The sequence below is a fragment of the Salvelinus sp. IW2-2015 genome, linkage group LG18, assembly GCF_002910315.2.
Source record: "Salvelinus sp. IW2-2015 linkage group LG18, ASM291031v2, whole genome shotgun sequence".
NCBI classification, from domain to species: domain Eukaryota; kingdom Metazoa; phylum Chordata; class Actinopteri; order Salmoniformes; family Salmonidae; genus Salvelinus; species Salvelinus sp. IW2-2015.
Genome location: NC_036858.1, coordinates 16,963,669 through 16,984,047, shown reverse-complemented (window position 1 = coordinate 16,984,047; position 20,379 = coordinate 16,963,669). Strand labels below are relative to the sequence as shown.

At 44.5% G+C, this 20,379-nt stretch overlaps 1 protein-coding gene across 5 annotated transcripts in view; it reads right to left on the bottom strand.

The window, feature by feature from the left end:
• Window positions 1-20,379, bottom strand: part of LOC111978029 (V-type proton ATPase 116 kDa subunit a 1) — a 38,497-nt gene that overhangs the window by 11,674 nt on the left and 6,444 nt on the right. For 2 of the 5 annotated variants that reach the window (XM_024007784.2, XM_024007785.2), the window contains exons 5-20: window positions 20,218-20,346; window positions 18,466-18,548; window positions 14,293-14,419; window positions 13,824-13,906; window positions 13,429-13,522; window positions 8,542-8,754; window positions 7,648-7,798; window positions 7,243-7,382; window positions 6,496-6,659; window positions 4,808-4,898; window positions 4,532-4,650; window positions 4,147-4,363; window positions 3,620-3,727; window positions 2,836-3,033; window positions 1,582-1,599; window positions 29-146 (exon numbers count right to left, since the gene is read on the bottom strand). In XM_024007784.2, the coding sequence (XP_023863552.1) occupies window positions 29-146; window positions 1,582-1,599; window positions 2,836-3,033; window positions 3,620-3,727; window positions 4,147-4,363; window positions 4,532-4,650; window positions 4,808-4,898; window positions 6,496-6,659; window positions 7,243-7,382; window positions 7,648-7,798; window positions 8,542-8,754; window positions 13,429-13,522; window positions 13,824-13,906; window positions 14,293-14,419; window positions 18,466-18,548; window positions 20,218-20,346 (2,053 nt within the window). The remainder of the gene's footprint in view (window positions 1-28; window positions 147-1,581; window positions 1,600-2,835; window positions 3,034-3,619; window positions 3,728-4,146; window positions 4,364-4,531; window positions 4,651-4,807; window positions 4,899-6,495; window positions 6,660-7,242; window positions 7,383-7,647; window positions 7,799-8,541; window positions 8,755-13,428; window positions 13,523-13,823; window positions 13,907-14,292; window positions 14,420-18,465; window positions 18,549-20,217; window positions 20,347-20,379) is intronic. The other 3 variants (XM_024007786.2, XM_070448349.1, XM_070448350.1) reach the window with 3 other exon arrangements.

Genomic DNA, 20,379 nt, shown 5'->3' with positions numbered 1-20,379 from the left:
GTGTGTGCAGTGTGTGGGTAACACTCACGTGCATGGGCCAGACTGAGGGCCCAGAGTCGCAGGTAGGAGGCAGTGTTGGAGATGCAGCCCAGGCAGTATTCTATGGTGTGGATGGCCTGGTGGACTGCCACGTCTCCAAAGTCAAACTGCAGAGAGAGGAGGTGCGCATCAGGGATGCATTCTAAGACCAATGCTCCTTCCATTGGAACAACATGTACACTAAGACCTACTGCCATTCCGCTGGAAACTAGATGTCTACTATTAACAATGGTCATTCCACTGGAAGCTACACAGACCTAYGCTATGGTCATGGTCAGTAGGAACAAAACAGAAAAAAAAACGATTTGAAAGAGAGTAAAAAGGAAAGAAACAGGGAGGTACCACCTGAGCTTGTCTGATAAAAACACAGATTTTTTTCCATTGCAAAAAGGTTTTGTTACAGTGTGCCCTACTYAACATGACTCTGGCTGGTGCTGTTCAAATTCACTTAACAGTTGACTGTAAGTATGCTGTAATTCCATACTGAGTGAATTGTACCTCAAGAGGTTGCTTTATCTAATCTATCCACAACTACCGGTAATGTGGCTTTCTTCCCTTGCGTATGAGATGTGAAAAACATGAGAATCAAAATCATTCAGTTTAGCTTGGCAAGGGCRAGGCTTCCTTTTTCCATCCCTCTCTTTTGTCCTTCGATCCGCTCACAGTTCACGGAAAAGCCAGCACTGGCTCTCATTGTTCTACTTGAAAAGGGCTTCCAACGTGATTCGCTAAGAAAAACAACACTACTACACAGTACATGTTGCAATGGCAAATGTAGGAAGCTGAATAGCTCAGATAATGGTTTTCATCCAACATCCAGATATCAATAGCAAAACATTACAGCAACAACAAAATCATGCCTTTTTGATATCTCAATGCACATTGGTTGGGATGGATGGACTGAGGATTGGTGAGAAAGGAGATGCAGGAAAAAAATTAAAAGTGAGCAATCAGATGGTATGGCTAAATGTCAGTTAATGAAAGGGAATCCAGTCAAAACTGTTTTTTGATAGACTTGCCTTGCTACACACACACACACACACACACACACACACACACACACTGTCCCGCCACCCGCCAACCCCTCTTTACGCTACTGCTACTCTCTGTTCATCATATATGCATAGTCACTTTAACCATATCTACATGTACATACTACCTCAATCAGCCTGACTAACCGGTGTCTGTATGTAGCCTAGCTACTTTTATAGCCTCGGCTACTGTATATAGCCTCGCTACTGTTTTTCACTGTCTTTTTACTGTTGTTTCTATTTCTTTACTTACCTATTGTTCACCTAATACCTTTTTTGCACTATTGGTTAGAGCCTGTAAGTAAGCATTTCACTGTAAGGTCTACACCTGTTGTATTCGGCGCACGTGACAAATAAACTTTGATTTGATTTGATGCACACACACACGTCATTCTTGGGCGGTTGACAGAGTGGGTAGGTAGGCAGGTTGGGTAAACAGACAGGCCGCAGAATACTGTCATTGGGGACAAGCAGACGCACAGCATGCCGGGATGCACGGCCTGGCTCTTACCGGTTCCTCCTCTGCATGCTTGAAAGTAAGCAGAGGTCAAAGGTTAGTGGCAGGGTTCAGGAAGCAATTTGTTATATGACTACCATGATGGCAAAAATGATCACAAAAAAAATGAATAGCATGCATTGCATGCATTGCATAGCATTCTATGGCTCTTTGCGACAACATAATAACACTTTTAGTTAATCCAGCATTTTGCTAAATGTTTAAACTTTCGGAAGAGGTGCCAGAMAATGTCTGGTTGGACTTCCAGTGAATCATTATTTTAAAAGATGCTCCCAACACCCACAATGAAATTATATCATCTTAGACACAGTACATGATCACATTTCATAGTAGTCGTAGTTTGTATTACAAAACAAGCCAGCAATTTTTTTGTAAACATACAAACCTTTTCATAAGAAATCATCAAAGTATACTCTTATTGGACTATCAAGTACACTTTTTCTGTAAAAACAAACCTCTTACCAGGATATATAATGTAACATTAGGCCTACATGAAAAACCCCAGAACCTCTGACTSAGAAACAATATTTTCCAAATTCCATTCCCTGATGCAATGACTCACTGAGGCTGGTTCTCATGCAAAATCACCTCACTGTTTACTTTTCTGAACCCACTGTGAAARAGAAAATCCATTTCTTATCTCTTCCATTCCATCCTCCCTGCCCTCACTTGTACCCACATCCCTCCCCTCCTTCACTCAATAACACACAGAAAGCAGCGCTGCTATTTGAAACACACGTCTAAGAGGAAGATGATGTAATGAAGCTACGTAGTGAGGGTACATTAATGGGTTTTATGTAGCTGTGACAGGTTATAGCAAGTCATTGCTGCTGCATAAGGAATAGAGTGAGGCAGTATGTGCTGTAGTCTACAAAGATACCACAAATTCCGTAAAGGTCCACAGACTCATTCCTTTAAAGYGTTTCAAATGGTTTGAGAGAAAGATCCAGAGGAAGATCTATACTGTAGCTATGAACGAGAGGTCTTAAATGGTGTGGTAAAGAACGGGATGATTTCAAATGAGAGGGGAACGAAGTGCTTTCTAATGAGGTAATAATACATGTTTTAGAATGGCAGAAGGAAGAAAGGTCTGACATGGGAAGAGATTKGATTCTATTCTAAGCTGAGAGAAAACCAGATGATAGATATCCAGCTCAGAAAAAATGTGATTATCTTTCAGTCTGAAATGATGGTACTTCCGAGCCAAAATGTCAGAAAGGTACGTAGTCAGTTAACCCCTTGGCTCACCTCGTCTCCGTCCTCAGAGTGCTGTGAGAGCGCGTCGTGGTCCATGATACCAGCTTCGTCCTCCGTGGGCCCGTTGCCCACCCGCACCCCTCCGAATTTCTGTGTGCCCTGTTGGGTGAGTCCGGTTGATGAGGACACGCCTGTTTGCTCTAAAGATTGCTCTAGATTCTCTGCAGGGCATTCTTCCCTCTTCTGTGACTAGATACAAAAGCCACAAGATCTGTGTCTGGCTTAAAGCACGCCTTGGGGTGTTATGTTTGCGTTTGGCACTTAGGGGGGCACCCAACAAGCAGATCGGTATAAAAAAATATGGAAAATATATGGAAAATACATGTTAAAATGTTAATCATGTATGCAAAATACATGTAAAATATATGGAAAAAAAGACATGGAAAATATATATGTCAAATATTTAAAATTGTGGGGAATATTGTACAAATTGGAGACTTGTTAGGTGCCACTAATATGCCAAACAAGCAAAGCTAGCCTTGTGTTAATCAAATAACCAAATAAATATTTTTTACATGCAGCTAAAGTATTTCTAATCTCTTTGTAATCTTTTATCAAAATATAGCAAAGTAAATATACTTGTTTTACTTCACAGATTTTCCAAGGCATGCTTTAAGCATCATTGTATGGCAAAACACAACCAAGCACGACATTACAGAAATACAACATACAGTCGATAGGCCACAAAAAAAGCGAAAGAAAACAACAACAGGTTCTCAAAAACAGGTAATCAACAAGAGTCATAAAGGTTAAAGGTTAGATCTGATGAACATACCAGGTGCTTTTTCCACAGGTGCTGGCGCCGAAGCACCATAGTTTTCACTATCAGCATACAGGGAACACATGCAAGGGCAATCAGCACCAAAACAATCTGGATCCCCATCTATAGATCCAAAACAGAGAGAACGTTAACAGACAATATATTGGGGACATGGAGCCTTATCAGCGACATATGCTAACTCGCTCTCCGGAACCCTGGCTGCGCCCCAATAGCCTAAAATAGTGACCTCCTTTCCCGTTCCTTTGATTGCACTGGTCTGAGCGAGAGAGAGAGAGAGAGAGGGGGGGTAAAAGAGTTGAAAAGCTGAAAGGGTRGTAACAGGCACACCTCAAGGGTCTATCTTCTCATCTGTTAAGTTCTTTCAGATGGGAGCAGACAAAGGAAAGAAGACGAGGAAATMAAGTCACTTTTTGAGTCACTATTGAGATGCAGCCCCATATGCCACTGGGCAGCAAAGGAACCAGAGTAGTTAGGAGAGACCGAGGGATGGAGGGAGGGAGGGAAGGGTCCCCCGGTCACACCTGTCCCCGGTAGAGAGGCTTATTGGTGACGTCGCCGTAGTTGAAGAGACACATGTTGATGAAGGCAATGAGGAGGCTGGGCGCGTCCTTGGAGGTGAAAGCGTCGTAGGCCGTCCACTTGTAGAAGACCAGGATGATGAGGTAGCCGAACAGGCTGGCCATGAAGACAATCTCAGGGATGAAGCCCAGGAAGATGTTCAGGGGCTTCTTGAAGTACCTGGCCCACAGTAAGAGAACAGAAGATATGAGAAGCGGAGAAGAGAATAACATTATTGACCATTACGTTTTCATGAATGGACCTTTTTCTTTGGRGCTCTGGTTTACAGGTCAAAGGTCAAAACGGACATACAGACACACACAGCATTAAACACAGAGGGGTACGTACAGGTGGTTGAACAGGCTGAGAGAGACGCCAAACATCATGTGGATCACTCCCAGGATCACAGACATCTTCATCTTGAAGGAGTTAAGGAAGGTCAACTTGTTGGTGGCAATGTTCCAGATCTGAAGATCACAAAGAAGAGGCGGAGATAAAGAGCTCTCATTGTAGGGATGACTCCCGGTAAGTGCAGATAGATAGACAGAAAGACAGACACAGAGAAACAGAGCGGCGGACAATATAACAGTCAGACAGACAGACAGACTGGACAGACAGACTTACCGGGTCTATACCCAGTGGATAGGGGCCATTGAAGACACCTGGCACGGCTGGGTCCAGCTGCAGCACCTTATTTTCATTGAGAGTTTCAAACCTAGATATATTACAGACAATTGAAGTGAACAATTTGCAGAGRGTTGCTATCATTGACATACAGTATACATAAAGGGTTTCTAGTATGCATTGCTGGAAAGTGCACCAATATTGGATTTTAAAAGCCTGGTATAATAAATGAAGTGCCCTGTAATATACCCCAGATGGAACATTCAATAAATCAGATTTTGTATATAAATAAATAAAGACTGGCTAAACTGCCAAAATTCAGCATTTTGACATGTCCCTCTGTACACTCACTGTGACTTCTCTGAAGATTTTAAACTCCGTTGGGGGTACTAAGCTAACATATGGAATTATTTTAAGATGGTCGTACTATGGATCATTTAGCAATTTGATTTGGAATTTTAAGACCCCTTTAGGTATTAAAAATGTATATTAAAACATTATTTGATGGCCTCCCGAGTGGCGTAGCGGTCTAAAGCAGTGCTTCGCAGTGCTAGAGGAGTCACTACAGACCTGGGTTTGATCCCAAGACGTATCACAASCGGCTGTGATCGGGAGTCCCACAGGGCGGAGCACAATTGGCCCAGCGTCGTCTAGGTAGGGGAGGGTTTGGCCGGGAGGGCTTTTCTTGGCTCATCGCGCTCTAYCGACTCCTTGTGGTGGGCCGGGCGCCTGCAGGCTGACCTCGTCGTCAGTTGAACAGTGTTTCCTCCGACACATTGGTGCGGCTGGCTTCCGGATTAAGGCGGGTGGGTGTAAAGAAGCGCGGTTTGGCGGGTCATGTTTCGGAGGACGCATGACTTAACCTTCCCCTCCTGAGCCCGTTTAGGAGTTGCAGCGATGAGACAAGATCGAAATCGGGGAGAAAATTGGGGTAAAATACAACAACAACAACAAAAATATATGATACAATTTTGAACTTGGCCTTTAATACTACAGCGCCTAGAAATGCATTGAATTACACATTCATAAATGGCAAAAAAGACAGTTAAAATAAATAAATCATAAGGAATAAGGTTTTGAAGTGTCTATCCTATATCTAGGCGATATAAGAAAGCTCAGGGAATATTTTAGTTTTTTTGGACACATATTTAACRCCTTATTTTTGTTGCCACAAAACCACCTCCATACTTCCATTTGTTTGTATGGGTTACCTTCAGACGAGTCCCATGACACTTGTGGGGGTCATAGAGCAAAACGGAGCAATGTCTCCCCTTTCCATAGTGAGGTCATATTAGTTTGTATCTCAAACGGTTCCGACGCTACAGACAGAAGTTGGCACATCAGTGTTACCGACTTCAGACGAGTTTAAAATCCGCTCGTCATGACAGAATGTTAAAATTAGGTGAATTCAAATGTTTTCACCAAATGTTTTCACCAACAAAAAGGACTCTTTTCGTGGAACGACCCTGCTACTACATTAACCGGTATGAAAGTTTGAGTATTGTTTTTGAACAATATGTTAAACAGCAATCAAGCTGTTGAAATCTCCCGTGGTGGGTGTATCTTTTTGTTGTTATCTAATGTCAAAGCTTGTTACCAAGAACTGCCTTCTCCCAATTGGCTGTCACGCAGTCGTGTGAGTGATTGGTTGGTTATTGGTGGATTTAGAGGTTGGACAGTTAACTTACGTCCAGTTGGCTCCCTTGGGGCTGAACATGGGCCGGACACTCCAACCGGAGCCAAACATGTTGAGGGATTTGGAAAAGCAATCGTTGTAGATGATACCGGTGTAGACAGAGAAGATTCCCATCAGCAGGATGATGTAGCGTCCAGCGAATACCATGTTGAACATCTGCCAGGGCAGGGAGAGTATGAACACACATTGGAGCACTGGCCTGGGTCATGTTCATTGGCACAGAAAGGAAAAAACGGACTGAAACAGAGAGGGACCACGTAGACCAGTCCAATAAGAAACACTCATTTTCGTTTCCCTTCGCAAAACGTTGGGAAATGTTTTCCGTTGCGTACCCTAATGAACACGACCCAGGCCTCACCGGGTAAAGAAGGTCTGCATACGTCATTGCCTGTACCAGCCATCATTCAACACACAACTACATCAAACACTAAAACATTACTTAAATTGCCCCTAGTTATGTAGCCTACTGTACAAGAAAGGGTAGTTTGCCAAATTAAATCTACAATACATTGGCCTAATTATCTCCTTCCTCCCAAAGTGTGCACTTGCTCACATCCCTTCACTGACTTTAAAGGAACTAAGTGGTATAAGAAACATGGTGGAAACTCCCTCTGGCCCCTTCCTCCCTCAATCCAATGCTTTTAGGTTTGTGAGAAGTAGTGAARGAGTGCACACTTCAGGAGAAAGGAGATATTAATCGGAAGCACACAACGTCATCGGCGCTCTTGGTGGGACGTACCTCATTGTCAGTCTTCTGGGAGAGGATGCGGCTCTCTCGGATGACCAGGTAGAGGGCGGCGCAGGTCATCAGCACACCGTGACCCATGTCCCCGAACATGACCGCAAACAGGAAAGGGAAAGTGATGATGGTGTACGGTGCTGTAGGAAAGAGCACACAGTAAGACACATCGCAGTGGACAGTACAACACAATGGCATGGGGGAAAACAACAACAAGATACAGAGAAAGACACAACAACCCAAGAGACAAAAAAGACGAGACAAAGCAACACAAGACACAAAACACACAGAGACATAACAGTTATGTAGACACAACAAAACAGACAGACAAAACAACACACAAAGACACAACAGCATACATAGACACAACAACACAGAGGCACACAGTGTAGACTTGTATGTCACCTGGGTTGATCTCCCGGTAATTTCCGATCCCGTAGGCATCCACGATGTTCTGGAATCCAGAGGTGAACTTATTGGTCTTGTTGAAGGTGGGCGGAGTCTGCTTGGTGGTCATCCTGTTGAGAATGGAGGGCACTGTGGAGCCACTCCTCTCCTGTAAAACACACCAAGCCAATGAGTCACCGCTACAGGGTAAAGTTTGCCCTAGGTGCAACTCTAGGATCAGCTTCCCCTCCCCCAATCCTAACCTTAATCATTAGTGAGGAAAATGCAAATCTGACCCAAGATCAGCATCTAGGGGAAACTTCACCCTACACCAGAATTACCTGACAAATGCCAATTAAACACAATTTTCATATTTTCAGATGACTCAGTGAGGAGGTAGCCACATCACTTAGACCAATGAGTAATGGAAGAAGGAACATACACCAGGTCAGTTCTGCAGACCAAAGACTGGGCAGAATCATTGTTGTATTTCACTACATGATAACATTACATCAACGTTTGCCTATTCCTGTCATTTCATTRAGCTTTAGATAAGAACAGTGCACAGAAAGAGTACGTTCCATAGACCTCTGGGTGAACGGGTGAAAATTGTGTGTGCAGTTGGTTTAGTTTGCCTGGCAAAACAGATTGCATAATGATATTCTGTATGTATTTGATATCTAGCAATATAATTTCTCCCTTAATTATGATTTCTGTCCAATTCCAAGTATTTCTATTCGACACAAATTCGATGGTGTTTATAAAGAATGCAAAGTACTTCATATTATATCGTCATCTCTTATTAAATTCCAAATTTTCAGCATCAAAACAACAACAGGAAGTGAGGTAATGAACTAAAGGGAGCTTCCTGCCTTGGAGCTCTAATCCTTCTGATTTGCAGACCCGACTCACCGTTCCTCGGCGCAGGGCGAACTGGATGGAGTCCAGGTCGGATACAGGGCACCACACCTCGGCGATCAGGCACTTCTGGGTGACGTCGATGTTGCACAGGTTCAGCGTGTGGTAAATGGCCTTCATCTTCCTCACCTTGATGAACCACACCCTCATGGTCTTGGCTGCAGCCTGGAGCACCCTCTGTCTGTGGTCCTCTGTCTGGTTCAGCACCTGCACGGGAGAAGAGAGGGTTTTGTTAGCTCGCTGAGCTAAAGCCTAGGTATTATTTCGGGGGAGCTAACGCAAGTCTTCAGGTTGTTGGTGCAAACTAATGATTAAATTATGAAAAATGTCCATCTGGTTTTGGACCTGCACAGACAACAAGATGGTGTTATCTAAGCCTAGGTAATAGGTATTATCTCGGGGGAGCTAACGCAAGTCTTCAGGCCTCAGTTGGTTCAGACATAGACCGTGTCCAAATACCCATACCCATTTTAGGTATGCGAAAATATTACGTTTTATAGTATATGACATTTCCAAAATCGAGTATGCTTAAATGTTAGGATGTTATACTCACTTCGGCTTTCATCTAGTAGAATTCGCTGCACACTTTTGAGGAATAGAATCGTCTTTCCAGGCACATGTGTTTGACAACAGCTGATAGTCAGCTGATAATGAGATAAGGGGACACGCTGTAACCAAATGAACAAATAGCGGGTARCAATGCAATTGCACATTAGACGACGCATTCTTAGGAAGGGTGAGCCTAGTATGTTGATATTTGTTGCTTACTGTATTAATTTTGACTAAACAGTATGTCGTTTTAGTAAGTAGTAGGAAAAACAGATTTCGGGCACGGCCACTATGATTTTATTTATTTTAAAAAGCTTGCGCACYGTGACTCCACTGGAGGGCAGGCTTAGAGGAGGACAGAGGGAGTCTTCCCTTTCAAGCAGAACCGCATTCTTTTTTTTACAAGGATAGAGTTCAACACAATTATTGTTATACGAGGCGAAAGACCTCTACCGACTAGTACTGAGATACTGCACATGTGCACATCCCCACATCGAGAACATTGTGTGACRTAAACCAACAGTATCAAGGGACTGTGTAACACAAGCACACACATCCTGTCATGCTTTCTGGGACAATTTATGATTGCCATTGCATATTTGGTTGATTAGCTTGCAACACTGTCACATAACAAACACAAAAGCCCTGTGTAACTGTAACGAACGTCGCCGGGAGAAGGAGAAGAGGACCAAGGTGCAGCGTGGGAAGTGTTCATATTAATTTTAATAAAATACGAAACACTTGACAAAACGACAAACGAACAGTTCTGTAAGGTGACGACAAACACTAKACAGAAAATAACCACCCACAACCAAAGTGGGAAAACAGGCTACCTAAGTATGGTTCTCAATCAGAGACAATGATTGACAGCTGCCTCTGATTGGGAACCATACCAGGCCAAACACAATAGAAATAGAAAACATAGACATACAAACATAGAATGCCCACCCACATCACACCCTGACCAAACAACAAAATAGAAACATACAAAGCAATCTATGGTCAGGGCGTGACAGTAACAAGAATGATGTATTGGCAAATGCAAGCCTGAGAACAGAACAAGGGGTAACTGGGTAACTTCCTCACTGGCAACAGTGAAGGGTGGCGTTCCTACCTGAAAGACGTTGCATCGCATCAACCAATYGTTATTCGCCGTCACACCATCGACTGCATAGTCGGGCATCGTATTGCWATATCATATGATGTGGTTATTTGATATGCAGGCGTCTGCAACGTAGTCAGGCAGGAACAAACAATTTGGGACACAGCCATTGTATGGTTAGCTGTTCATGGGCCCTGATTGCATGGAACTCCAATCATATGATCATACAGTGCCTTCAGAAAGTATTCACACATTGACTTATTCCACATTTTGTTGTGTTACATCCGGAATTCAAAACGGATTAAATAGATCCTTTTTTCTCATCCATCTAGACACAATACCACATAACGACAAAGTGAAAACATGTTTTTAGAAATGTTAGCAAATTTTCTGCACATTATACTTTTAAAATTCTTCAAGCGCTGTCAAGTTGGTTGTTGATTGTTGGAAGACAGCCATTTTCCAGTCTTGCCATAGATTTTAAAGGAGATTTGAGTCAAAACTGTAACTAGGCCACTCAGAAACATTCAATGTCGTCTTGGTAAGCAACTCCAGTGTATATTTGGCCTTGTGTTTTAGGTTATTGTCCTGCTGAAATGTCTATGTTGGAAAGCAGACTGAACCAGGTTTTCCTCTACACCACTATCTACCAAGTGAGTTTCATCTATATTATTCTTGCCGTCTATTACCACCACAAACCGATGCAGGCACTAAGACTGCACTCAACGAGCTGTATAAGGCCATAAGCAAACGAGAAAATGCTCATGCAGAAGCGGCACTCCTAGTGGCCGGGGACTTTAATGCAGGCAAACTTAAATCCGTTTTACCTCATTTCTATCAGCATGTCACATGTACAACCAGAGGAAAAAAACTCTAGGCCACCTTTACTCCATGCACACAAAGCTCTCCCTCACCCTCCATTTGGCAAATCTGACCATAATTCTATCCTCCTGATTCCTGCTTACAAGCAAAAACTAAAGCAGGAAGTACCAGTGACTTGCTCAATACGGAAGTGGTCAGATGACATGGATGCTATGCTACAGGACTGTTTTGCTAGCACTGACTGGAATAAGTTCCGGGATTCATCCAATAGCATTGAAGAATATACCACCTCATCGGCTTCGTCAATAAGTGCGTTGACGTCGTCGTCCCAACAGTGACCGAACATACATATCCCAACCAGAAGCTATGGATTACAGGCAACATCCGCACCGAGCTAAAGGCTAGAACTGCCGCTTTCAAGGAGCGGGACACTAATCTGGACGCTTATAAGAAATCCCACTATGCACTCAGACGAACCACCAAATAGGCAAAGCGTCAATACAGGACAAAGATTGAATCCTACTACACCGGCTCTAACGCTCAGGGCTTGCAAACTATTACGGACTACAAAGGAAAACCCAGCCGTGAACTGTCCAGTGATGCGAGCCTACCAGACGAGCTAAATGCCTTTTATGCTCGCTTCGAGGCAAGCAACACTGAAGCATGCATGGACTGCACAGACGGATTACCAGGACGTGTACTCAGAGCATGCAGTGTGGTGCCAGGACAACAACCTCTCCTTCAATGTGAGCAAGACAAAGGAGCTGATCATAGACTACAGGAAAAGGTGGGCCGAACAGGCCCKCATTAACATCGACAGGGCTGTAGTTGAGCAGGTCGAGAGTTTCAAGTTCCTTGGTGTCCACATCACCAACAAACTATCATGGTCCAAACACAGCAAGACAGTCGTGAAGAGTGCACGACAACACCTTTTACCCCTTAGGACACTGAAAAGATTTGGCATGGGTCCCCAGAACCTCAAAAAGTTATACAGCTGCACCATCGAGAGTATCCTGACCAGTTGCATCACCGCCTGGAATGGCAACTGCTCGGCATTCGACCGTAAGGTGCTACAGAAGGTAGTGCGTACGGCCCTGTACATCACTGGGACCAAGCTTCCTGCCATCCAGGACCTATATACTAGGCYGTGTCAGAGGAAGGCCCAAAAAATTGTCAAAGACTCCAGTCACCCAAGTCGTAGACTGTTCTCTCTGCTACAGCACGGAAAGCGGTACCGGATCGCCAAGTCTAGGTCCAAAAGGCTCCTTATCAGCTTCTACCCCCAAGCCATAAGGCTGCTGAATAATGAATCAAATGGCCACCTGGACCTCCTGGACTATCTACATTGACCCCCCCCCCCCTTCCTCCCATAAACAGCAGGGGTTCAAACTTTAGAACCCTGTTCCTACATTTGAATATAATTTTATCAAACAAAACTATGCTACATTTTATCTCTGGAACCCTCAGAATGACAAATCAAAGCAATATTACTGAATGTAAGTACATTATTTACCTTCAGAGGTGAATGTATCAAACCAGTTGCAGTGATAAAAGTTTTTGTTGTTGTGCACTCTCCTCAAACAATAGCATGGTAGCATTTTTTCACTGTAATAGCTACTGTAAATTGGACAGTGCAGTTAGATTAACAATAATTTAAGCATTCTGCCCATATAAGACATGTCTACATGCTGGGAAATTTTCTTGTTACTTACAGCTTCATGCTAATCACATTAGCGCACGTTACCTCAACCGTCCCGGTGGAGGGACACCGATTCCGTAGAGGTAAAAAAAAATGTCTCACGGGTAAAAAATAAATATTGTGATTTTACTTTTGAGTCAAAGAAAACGGTAAAATCACCAACTAAAAATGAGTTGAATTTAGGAAATCTGTTCCCAAATAATCCCACGAATAAAATAATAGATATYTAATCGTGTCTCAATGTAAATAAGGTAGGAAATGATTGTTATGTTGCGAATCTCAACCATCAGCTCAGCCKAAAATTGGCCCCCTGCTGAATCTAGTTGCCTACCACTGGGTACGGTGTCCATATTAGGATACATGTAGCATCAAATTACCAYATCTCCCTCTAGTGGCCTCATGGGTGGAATGTTATTAATATGCCTCATCATTGTTTCTATGTCAAACAATTTTGTTATATTTCAGTCTTTTGTGATGTACATAAAGTGTAATATTGGGAACAAAAGCWAAATGTAATACATTTTCAACTCTATATCTGACATGGTACAGGTGTCTTTGGTTTTTWAAGCCCATAACCATGTGTGTGAGGTGTATACCTTTGTTTCAAAGTAGATTTGCTTGACAACCAAAAAACACTGTGTCCCTGATTTTGCCCACTGCAGTAAACGGTTAAGTGACACTATTTTACTGTGTTCATTGTCTTGCATACCATCTGGAGGTCGTCAATACGGGTGTTGACCCCAGCAGCCATCTCCTTCCTTTCCTGGGGAGTCTCGGGGCAGGGGTAGAGGGAGGCCCGGAACCTGGAACACACAACCAACAGTTCGCATACTGTAGGTAACCATAGAATTAGAATTACTAGAAAACAGACATTCCCATTTAAAATCAATGTTCCGTGATCAGATATGAAACGTGATCAGATCAGATATGAAACGTCACAACTGATAAACTCGGGTATCATCGTTCTGGTCCAAATTTCCCGACTTTAAGGCGTCGTTCTAGTGTTTTTTTTCCGTCTCGGGAACTCATATATCTACATTTCTGACAGCACTCAAATGCTAAATTAATGGACAAACTGGGTACTGACTAGTGGGAGTAACGTACCCCTCACATATCTTCTTGACTCTGTTCTTCAGCTGATCGCCTTGGAAAAAGATGATGAAGACTGACTTGTGGACTTGGTCGCCCTGTAAGAGAGAAAGAGTCAATCATCTCACCAATKAAGCAGTGACTGTCGTTGGAACAAATTATTGAACAACGCAGATTTCKATTTTTTTTTGCCCTGGCTCATTGGGTGTTAGGTTGCACAAACTTGGGTGTGTATACGTTTCTGTATTTTTCATCTTTATTGGTGTGTCAAAGAAAAAAAAATTTGACCAACTTTTTATACTTAATAATATTTTTCCTGTTAGGTGCTCAGATCACAGACAGGTGTGTATACATAACATAAAAAAATACATACACAAAGAATCGAAAGACAGTAGAGAATAAGAACAAACATACAAGACAAAACACACACACAATTTTTATTTATTTAATATGAAGTAAGATATAAAAAACGTTTTTGACAGACCGTGGCGGGGTCCTCCAGGGGGTCCTCGATTTCTGCCTGACGTAAAAAGACGTTGCCGCGGCACACTCTCCACAGCATCCTCTCAAAGGTAGGGATCCTCTCCCGGCTGATCACCCCAGCAACAAACCTGCTCGGGCCAGATTAAAATATTTCAGGGTCTGGCCAATCAAATGCACTGTACATGATCCCTCTGGGTTGTCGTGACATTTTTCATGACATAGGTGCCTGGTCCCAGATCTGTTTGTCCTTTTGGCATAACAACAACCATATGAGTTGTTACAGAACAAACTGATCTGGGACCAGCCTAATAGCATTCAACCCCATTAACTRCAATACGTCTACGGCTAATAGACACAATAGGCGCTAATGGGAACAGTGCAAAACAAATGTGTTGACGGATGGATGAGCCCAACTTGTTTGCTGTTCTGTCACTGTGACTATAGGTCATAATGTGTCAATTTTCCTGCTTTGTTGGTGTGGCAGCTTCATATGCTGCCATTGACCTACTGACACGCACGCACACTTACTTGCTTATGGTAGTCCATCGTATCTGATGATGACTTCCCCTTCTGAGTTAACAGTAAAWTCTTTGGTGACAGTAGACTCCAATCCGAGATCCACAAACTTTATTGTAGGTGGGGCATATGCAGTCTGTGTTGGCGGGGGCAGGCATGGTTGTATGTCTCCTGAGCTGTTTTTGCTGTCTCTTTGTGCTCCTCTCCTCCCACCTCTGTACACCGCTCTGGCAGAGCTGCCGCAAGGTGGAACGGTCGGCAGCAGCATCCTCTAGGTCCTCTAGGACCAGCAACGTTTTTAGCTGGTTCTTGTAGCGCTTCTTCTGCCCCAATATAGACCGCAGGCCAAGATGTAGCTGGCCATACAGGATCTTCCGCAGCATGCGATCCTAAGACATTCTAATGACATTCCCAAGCCTCCATACTCTTGCAGTTGGTCTTTGCAACTATTTCTGTATGGGGCACACGGTTGCGCAAGGTGATTCCCAGGATGCGCGGCAGGCATCTTATGTGGAATCGCTCAAGCTGCTTGTTGTGGCGATTAAGTGACCCAGGCTTCACAGCTGTAAAGAAGTGTGGTGATGCAGACGGCTTGATAAACGGCGTCTTTGGTGTAGAGGTGGAGATCCCTGTTTTGGAAGACCCTGCGTCTGAGTTTTCCGAAGGCAGCTGCTTGCTTGATCCTAATTAGAATTTTGAGGTCGTTGCTGAAGTCCTCAGAGAGGATGCTGCCCAGCTATTTGAAGGGCGGGACTATTGCCAGTGATTTGTGTTCAATGGTGAAGACAGGCATGGTGGGTGGAGGGCTGGATCTCCATTGGCAGACCACCTCTGTCTTGGTGGTGTTGAAAGACAGTACCATCCTGCTATAGACCCTCACAGCCGCTACGAGGACGGACTGGAGGTCTTCCGGAGTGTGGGCCACAAGAGCACAGTCATCGGGATACTGCAGCTCAAGAACCTGCTCCGTCAAAACTTTGGTGGATGCTTGAAGCGTCCTGATGTTGAATAGGTTTCCATCCAGCCTGAAGTCCACCAAAACGCTGCTGCTGTCCTCAAGCTCCATGTGGAGAAGCTGTGTGACACATAGGAGGAAGATGTTAAAGAGTACCGGTGCCAGCACATACCCCTGCCTCACACCGATGCTRACTCCAAAGGGCACGGACTCCTGCCCTCCTATGYCCACCCGAGCCATCATCTCATCAAGGAACTGGCAAAGGATGTTGACAAATTTGTCTGGACAGACACATTTGAGTAGAATGTCCCATAGTAGTTCCCTGCTCACAATGTTGAAGGCCTTAGAGAGGTCGACAAAGYCCATGAAAAGGTTCTGATGTTGTTCACGGGACTTCTCCTAGAGTTGCCGTACCGTGAATATCATGTCAACCGTACCCCTGTTCTTTCTGAAGTCGCATTGTAATTCTGGCATGTTGTTCACCAGCTTGTGTAATGTCACCTTTYCCAGGACCTTGARGGCAACAGCCAGAAGGGATATCCCCCGGKTGTTGCCGCAGATGGACTTGTCACCCTTGTTCTTATAGATGGTGACAATGTTTTCATCCCGCTGCTGTTGGCGGACGATCTCCCAGTCCCAAACCTCACTGATGTACTGGTGGAGTGTTCTYYTGCAGAAGTAACCTCCCTTCTTAAGTAGCTCTGCCGGGATGCTGTCAGCASCAGGAGTCTTGTTGTTCTTGAGGAAACGGATAGCTGATAACACCTCTTGGAAGGTTGGCAAATGATTGAGGTCTTGAATGGGTGGACGGACAGGCAGTTCTTCCAGGATGGAGTGGTCTGTYGGAGAGTGCTGATTGAGTAGTGCTTCAAAGTGGTCAGCCCACCTCATCAGTATCTYGTTTTGGTCCTTCATGAGTCAGACCATCAGCTGTGTTCATGGGGTTGATGTAGCGACTTCTCGGGCCATAGATAGCTTTAGTTGAGTTGTAGAAATTGTGCATGTCATTTTTATCTGCATAAATTTGGATTTCCTGTGCCTTATTCGTCCACCATTCATTCTGCAGAGTACGCAAGGTTGTTTGCACTTCKTTGCGCGATGCATGCCATTACTTGCGAAGGGTAGCAGATGTGMGGCTGTTGAGAGTAGCCCTGTGCGCTTTGTGCATATTGTCCAGTAAGGTTGTGATGGTGTCAGAATTCTCATCGAACCAGTCCTGATGTTTCCTACCTTTGTWGCCAATGGAGTGGYCTGCTGCCTGATAGAACACTGAGCTAATAGATGCCCACTTCTTGTCCATGGGGTCCTCTGCGTTCAGAAGAGGCTCAGTCTCCCTCATGCCTTTCAGCGAGAGAGCGGCGGAACTCGACCCTTACTGCTGCTTTCTCAAGCCGGATATAGTGCAGACGCCTCTTACTGGACTTCTGCAGGCGTTGGGGGGGAGTATTCTCACTTGGAGTTTAGCCAGTATCATATGGTGATCTGTCCAGCATTCTGCACCCCTCATGGCACGTGTCAGCAGGACGTCATTAGTGTCACAACGTCTCACTATGACATAGTCACCAGGTGCCAGTGTTTGGAGCGTGGGTGCATCCATGATGTTTTATATTTGTTKTTCTGCTGGAACAAGGTGTTAGTGACAATGAGATCATGCTCGGCATATAGAGTTAGCAGTATCATGCCGTTCTCATTGACCTGGCCAACACAATGCCTACCCAGCACTCCGCTCCATATCCTGTTTTTCTGTCCCACCCTAGCGTTGAAGTCACCCAGCATAAACATCTTGTCATTCCTGGGCATGCGGTGAAGGGCCTTATCTAGTGACTGGTAGAAGCAGTCCTTTGCCTCATTTTCAGATGGTAACGTTGGTGCGTATGCACTGAGAAGAGTAGCATAACGCATCTTGGCTAAGGGGACATGGAGAGACATGAGTCTTTCACTTATGCAGACAGGTGTTTCGGTGAGGCTGGGTAGAAGGCTGTTCTTAATTGCCAGTCCCACACCGTGCTGATGTTGTCCACCCGGAGGGTAACCTTTCCAGAAGAAGGTGTAGCCTTCTCCCTCCTCTTTCAGGGAACCTTCATCCAGGAACCTGGTCTCACTCAGGGCAGCAATGTCAATGTCATAGCGCCTTAGTTCTGCAGCAATCAAAGCTGTTCTCCGATGGSGTCTATTGCTATTATCCAAAATAGTTCTGATGTTCCATGTGACATTATCAAGCATGGATCAATGCCTGGCTCAAAGTTAATTGAAATCATTCCCTATTAAGAGGCCAGTAGTTTTTTTATACACCATCCACTACCATCTTTCATTTAAATTGCCTGTATACAAAAAGAGGTGACTTGGACATCTATGAGTTAAATGATCCCCACGACAGCTAGAATATATTTTTCCTTGGGCTCCAAAATAATATTACAGCATGCAATGGTGTGTGTATTGTACAGCTGATTGCATTCAATGTACAGCTCAAGTGTCCTATAGGCCCTGTACTCTAATGTATTGTATGTTGAAAGTACATCTCCTAGAACACCAGTGTTTCCCCTACCATTGTTCAAGCAGGGCGAGCCACCTAACTCTGTTAGACCCAAGCCTAACAAACTTTGGTTTCTATGGATTTCAATTGACAACTTCAGTGCCCGAGGGCTTGGAAGTTTCTTTGGGAAAACTGCTGCGTGTGTGTGATTGTGTGTGTGTGTGTCTCACCCCAGTCGGAGCGGTGCTCCCCGGCCCCCCTCGTTACCCTCCATTAGGGCTGACGATTCTTCCATCAGGGCGGGGTCCTCCATCTGTGGAACGTAAGGAAGATGATGATGGTGATGATGATGGAGATAGYAGGAAGATGCAATTTAGTCTGGCTTCACAAACCAGCAACCACATTGTTAAGATACACTATATATACAAAAGTATGTGGACATCCCTTCAAATTAGTGGATTTGGCTATTTCAGCCACACCCGTTGCTGACAGGTGTATAAAATCAAGCACACAGTCATGACATCTCCATAGACAAATATTGGCAGTAGAATGGCCTTATTGAAGAGCTCAGTGACTTTCAATGTGGCGCTGTCATAGGATGCCACCTTTCCAACAAGTCAATTCGACAAATTTCTGCCCTGCTAGAGCTGCCCCAGTCAACTGTAAGTGCTGTTGTGAAGTGGAAACATCTAGGAGCAACAACAGCTCAGCCACGAATTGGTAGGCAATACATGCTCAACACATGAACGGGACCGCCGAGTGCTGAAGTGCGTAAAAATGGTCTGTCCTCGGTTGCAACACTCACTACCGAGTTCCAAACTGCCTCTGGAAGCAACGTCATTAACTGTTCTTCGGGAGCTTTATGAAATAGGTTTCCATGGCCGAGCAGCCGCACACAAGCCTAAGATTACCATGCACAATGCCAAGCGTCGGCTGGAGTGGTGTAAAGCTCGCCACCATTGGACTCTGCAGCAGTGGAAACGAGTTCTCTGAAGGGATGAATCACGCTTCACCATCTGGCATTCTGACGGATGAATCTTGGTTTGGCGGATGCCAGGAGAACGCTACCTGCCAAATGCATAGTGCCAACTGTAAAGTTTGGTGGAGGAGAAATAATGGTCTGGGGCTGTTTTTCATGGTTCGGGCTAGGCCCCTTAGTTCCTGTAAAGGGAAATCTTAACGCTACAGCATACATTCTAGACGATTCTGTGCTTCCAACTTTGTGGCAACAGTTTGGGGAAGGCCCTTTCCTGTTTCAGCATGACAATTCCCCCGTGCACAAAGCGAGGTCCATAAAGAAAATGTTTCGGTGTGGAAGAACTTGACTGGCCTGCACCGAGCCCTGACCTCAACCCCTTCGAACACCTTTGGGATGAATTGGAATGTCGTCTGCGAGCCTTGCCTAATCGGCCAACATCAGTGCCCATCCTCACTAATGCTCTTGTAGCTAAATGGAAGCAAGTCCCCGCAGCAATGTTCCAYCATCTAGTGGAAAGCCTTCCCAGAAGAGTGGAGGCTGTTATAGCAGCAAAGGGGGGAACAACTCCATATTAATTCCCATGATTTTGGAATGAGATGTTCGATGAGCAGGTGTCCACATACTTTTGGTAATGTAGTGTAGCTAGTAATTACTACTTTGAGAATAATCCTACTACGAATTAGGTCAAATTTTCTCATTTCCAGAATTGACTGAATTGAATTGACCCCAACCCTGGTGTCTGTGGAGGTAGGGGTCCAGCAATTGGATTGAGCAAAACAGAGGTTGCGTTCCAGGTGAASTTCATTGCAGACGTTGCATTGCATCAATCAATGGCTGTGTGCCATGWCATTGACTGAGCAGTCGGTCATCAAATTGCTATATCATATGATGTGGGAAGCTGATATGTTAAAAACCTATCCAGGCATTGTGAGATCTGGCATGCATCTGCAATGTAGTCCGCCTGGAACGTGCACAAAATATTGGAGTGGAGGTACTCGCTGACCTCGTCAAAGAACTGCTGGGTACGTCGCAGGATGTGCTTGAGCTCAGTCAGCTCCAGGAAGTTCTTCTTCAGGGCTTCCTGGTTGGTGTTGATCTCCTTCAGCTCGTTCTCCAGCTTCTCAAACGTGGCCTGTCAATCAAACAGAGACAACCAATGAGATTG